The sequence below is a fragment of the Pinus tabuliformis genome, chromosome 8 (genome assembly GCF_031772625.1).
Source record: "Pinus tabuliformis cultivar Carrire ecotype Pingquan chromosome 8, CPIR1, whole genome shotgun sequence".
In the NCBI taxonomy this organism is placed as follows: domain Eukaryota; kingdom Viridiplantae; phylum Streptophyta; class Pinopsida; order Pinales; family Pinaceae; genus Pinus; species Pinus tabuliformis.
The window spans coordinates 132,358,264-132,361,866 of NC_142294.1; the positions used below are offsets into that span (position 1 = coordinate 132,358,264).

Here is a 3,603-nt window from a genome sequence, read left to right on the forward strand (position 1 = left end):
TATATATATATATAGATTTGAAAAAACACAATTTTATAGTTAAAATATTTCATCTAAATTCAATTATATTTTCAATCAATTTTGTCTAAAATCTAATGAAAAATTATACATAGTGTCTATAGAGAAAGAGAGAGCGAACCAATATAAATCCATCTTAACATTTTCTCTATCAAGCACTAAGAAGGAAGTGTAAACTTTTTTTAAGTTTTAAACTTTAAAAGAAGTTAAATTGTATCTTTCTTTATGTCTAGATAAATCAGTGATTAAGGTGAATTTATACTAGTTATTAAAAATAAAAATAAAAAATAATATCTCTCTAAACAATTAGATTTCTGTTTCTAGGTAAATGAGTGATTAAAATAAACCTGTACTATCTATTAATAATAAAAATTAAAAATAATATCTCTCTAAACAAGTAGATTTCTGATACTACTACGGCAGTTGTATAAGTGGCTCCAGTCAAATATCTTTTGATTATTCCTGTCCACCATATATGAGAGCATATACGGGTTCAAATAAAACTTATACAAAGGGTTGGAATTCACGTGCTACTCGACTACAAACTCTGCTAATTCTTCTAAATTATTAAAAGGAAAAAGGGAAAGAGAAATAATTGAATTCCTCATCGTAACTTCAAAAAAAACTATAAAGCTTTGAATTTTTCTTATCGTTACATACACCGGGATTCCTTGGAAACTTTTACGAGGCTGATTCCCATCGAATACTTTCAGTGGGCTCTCCTTACTAGCTTAGGAAAAAAACCAATATAGCTTTGAATTTTTTTTTATCGTTACATAAATTTGATGGGACGATCCATACAGAGTGATTCCTTGGAATTTTTTACGGGGCGGATTCCTACCGAATCCTTTCAGTGGGCTTTCCCTTGTAGCGAATTATTCGTTTCCAAGACACGGACAATATTTTTCTCGAGATACTCGTGTCTATGTCAGTCCCTGCCTCATTACGTCTTCACCGTATATGTTAGTCCCTGCCTCATTAGGTCTTCTTCCGTGCCTATTTGAGTCACTCTTTGCCACATTTTCTAAGCGTGTAGCAATAACCTTGTCTGTGAAGTACTTTGATGGAACTACACGATGAAAAATCTTTTTTTTTTTTTTTTCCATTTTCCATGTACGTTTTGATCATTTTACGATTTAAATTAACAAGTTTACTGCAAGTTTGATATTGTGATTTTACGTTTTTTTTATGATTTTTAATAAAATTTATAATTTTTTTAATTGAAAAATACGTTTTTACGGTTCATATCTTTCTCCACCGTCATAGACACTCCGTGACTCGTGTACCACTCGGGAGCAGGTGGAATAATATATAAATATATCCTGTCAGTCGATGGAGATATTATCGTAGAGAGCAACTCTTCATCTTGACAGATGGAAAACACGAACGTCGAGATGGAGAAGGCCTCCTCAACTGAAACTGATCACATAATTGATTGCGACGAAAGCGAGGAGAAGATAGTGCCATTAGTATCCAATGGAATAAACTACTCTGAGCTTCCACAACATTACATAAGACCTCTCACCGAGCGACCCAGTCTGGATGAAGTAGTCCTTTCTTTGGACTCCATACCTCTCGTGGACCTCCAAGGTCTTTTACGCGATTCTGCTAGAGCCCACGTTATTCAACAAATTGGCCGGGCCTGTGCTGAATACGGCTTCTTCCAGGTATTTTCCTTCGTATTTTTATAACAATTTACTTCATATTCCTAGCTCCTTCTAATGTTTTCTTTTCTGGATAAGTTTATATCATGTTGAATCTGGGATTCAATGGCTCAATATTAACTTATTGTTATGGTAACTAGATAATCAATCATGGCATCCCAGATGCGGTTATCAACAGGATGCTGGAAGTAGCGAAGGAGTTTTTCAGAATGCCTGTGGAGGACCGAATGGAATACTATTCCGACGATCCGTCCAGAAAAACACGTTTGTCGACGAGCTTCAACATCCATAAAGAACAAGTCTTCAACTGGCGGGACTACCTGAGACATCATTGCTATCCGTTAGAAGATCATGTCCACACTTGGCCTTCAAAACCTGCGGATTATAGGTAAAATATGGTCCAAAATTTTTGTACATGTTTAAGTTTCTTTGTGGATGGAGGATGAGAAACCAACTTCAAGATCTCAAACATCGTCCCTCTCTTACACAAGGGTTCTATAAACTCAAAGTTATACCCAATTCACTGTTTGCATCGTAATACCTTCCCAATCAGTTTGAGTTGCATCATTGCATCCTTACATTGTGCTCTTAATATCCGTAATTTTGCTAACAGAGATTTTGATGAATATGGCAGACAAGTGGGTAGTATGTATTGCAGAGAGATAAGGGCACTTGCTCTGAAGCTGCTGGAAGCAATATCGGAGAGCTTGGGACTGGAGGCCGACTTCCTTGACAAAGCACTCGGAAAGCACGAGCAACACATGGCTGTAAACTACTATCCAAAGTGCCCCAATCCGGAGCTTACGTTCGGCTTACCAGCCCATTCAGATCCCAATGTTCTCACTCTTCTTCTTCAAGATGAGGTGCCCGGTTTACAAGTGCTCAACAACGAACACTGGATTGCTGTGTACCCCATTCCTAATTCTTTTGTTATCAACATCGGCGACCAATTACAGGTTCCACCTATCTGCTTGGCACTCTAACTAATCATCTTCTGATTTCTCTTTTCATTCGTAGAATACATGTTGTATGTATGGCACCGAAATACTTGGTGTTGGAATGAAATTCTATATGTGCAGGTTCTGAGCAACGGTAGATACAGAAGCGTGTTGCATCGTGCTGTGGTGAGCTCTTCAAGAGCACGCATTTCAATTCCGACATTTTACTGCCCTTCCCCTGATGCAGTTATCGCTCCTCCAACGGTATTGACCGACACGGAGCATCCTGCTGCGTTTAGAAGGTTCACGTACGAGGAATATTACCGAGAGTTTTGGAGCAGCCAACTGCAAGGAAATACCTGTTTGCAGGCGTTCTCTGATCATTATGAAGAGCAGCCAGAACAGATCACGGATCAATGTCCTGTAGAGGTGAACAATGATCAGGTGGAGCCTTCGAGTGATGAGGCGGACTCTGACTTTTGCTAGTCTCCACCAAATTAATATGTCACACAAAATGTGGTGCGTTGATCTATGTATATTCGACGGGATCAGGAGGCCGTGGTCGCCTGAAAGTAATTTAAGGCGACATGAAAATGTTATCCTATATTTCTTTTAATATAGAATGATGTGTTAAAAAATAATGATGAAATGGTTTTCAGGTTTATATGTTTATATATATATGAGCTCTTTTTTTGGGTTGTCTTTTTGGGATAGTGTAATGTTACTGAGTCAAGAGGTTTATTCTATAGCATAAGATGTCTGTCATAAAAGTTGAAATTTTGATCATGTCAGCAATTCTTTTTAATCTAAAAAAAATAACTATACAAAACATTTAAACAATGTCCACTCATAAAAAAAAATTGTAGTTGAAGAAATTGGATATTGGATCCCTCTACACTTACCTTAGATCTATATTTAAGATGGATCTATGCTAGTATTAAAATTTTAAAATATATAAATTTATTTTAAAATGAAAAAAAAAA

At 36.6% G+C, this 3,603-nt stretch overlaps 1 protein-coding gene across 1 annotated transcript; it reads left to right on the top strand.

The window, feature by feature from the left end:
- The first annotated feature begins 1,255 nt into the window (after window positions 1–1,255).
- LOC149234465 (protein DMR6-LIKE OXYGENASE 1-like) lies at window positions 1,256–3,264 on the top strand. Its single transcript, XM_089461180.1, has 4 exons — window positions 1,256–1,685; window positions 1,823–2,070; window positions 2,317–2,638; window positions 2,762–3,264. The coding sequence occupies exons 1-4, from the start codon at window positions 1,392–1,394 to the stop codon at window positions 3,104–3,106; spliced, it is 1,209 nt and encodes a 402-aa protein (XP_089317306.1). The 5' UTR covers window positions 1,256–1,391; the 3' UTR covers window positions 3,107–3,264.
- The last annotated feature ends 339 nt before the right edge of the window (window positions 3,265–3,603 follow it).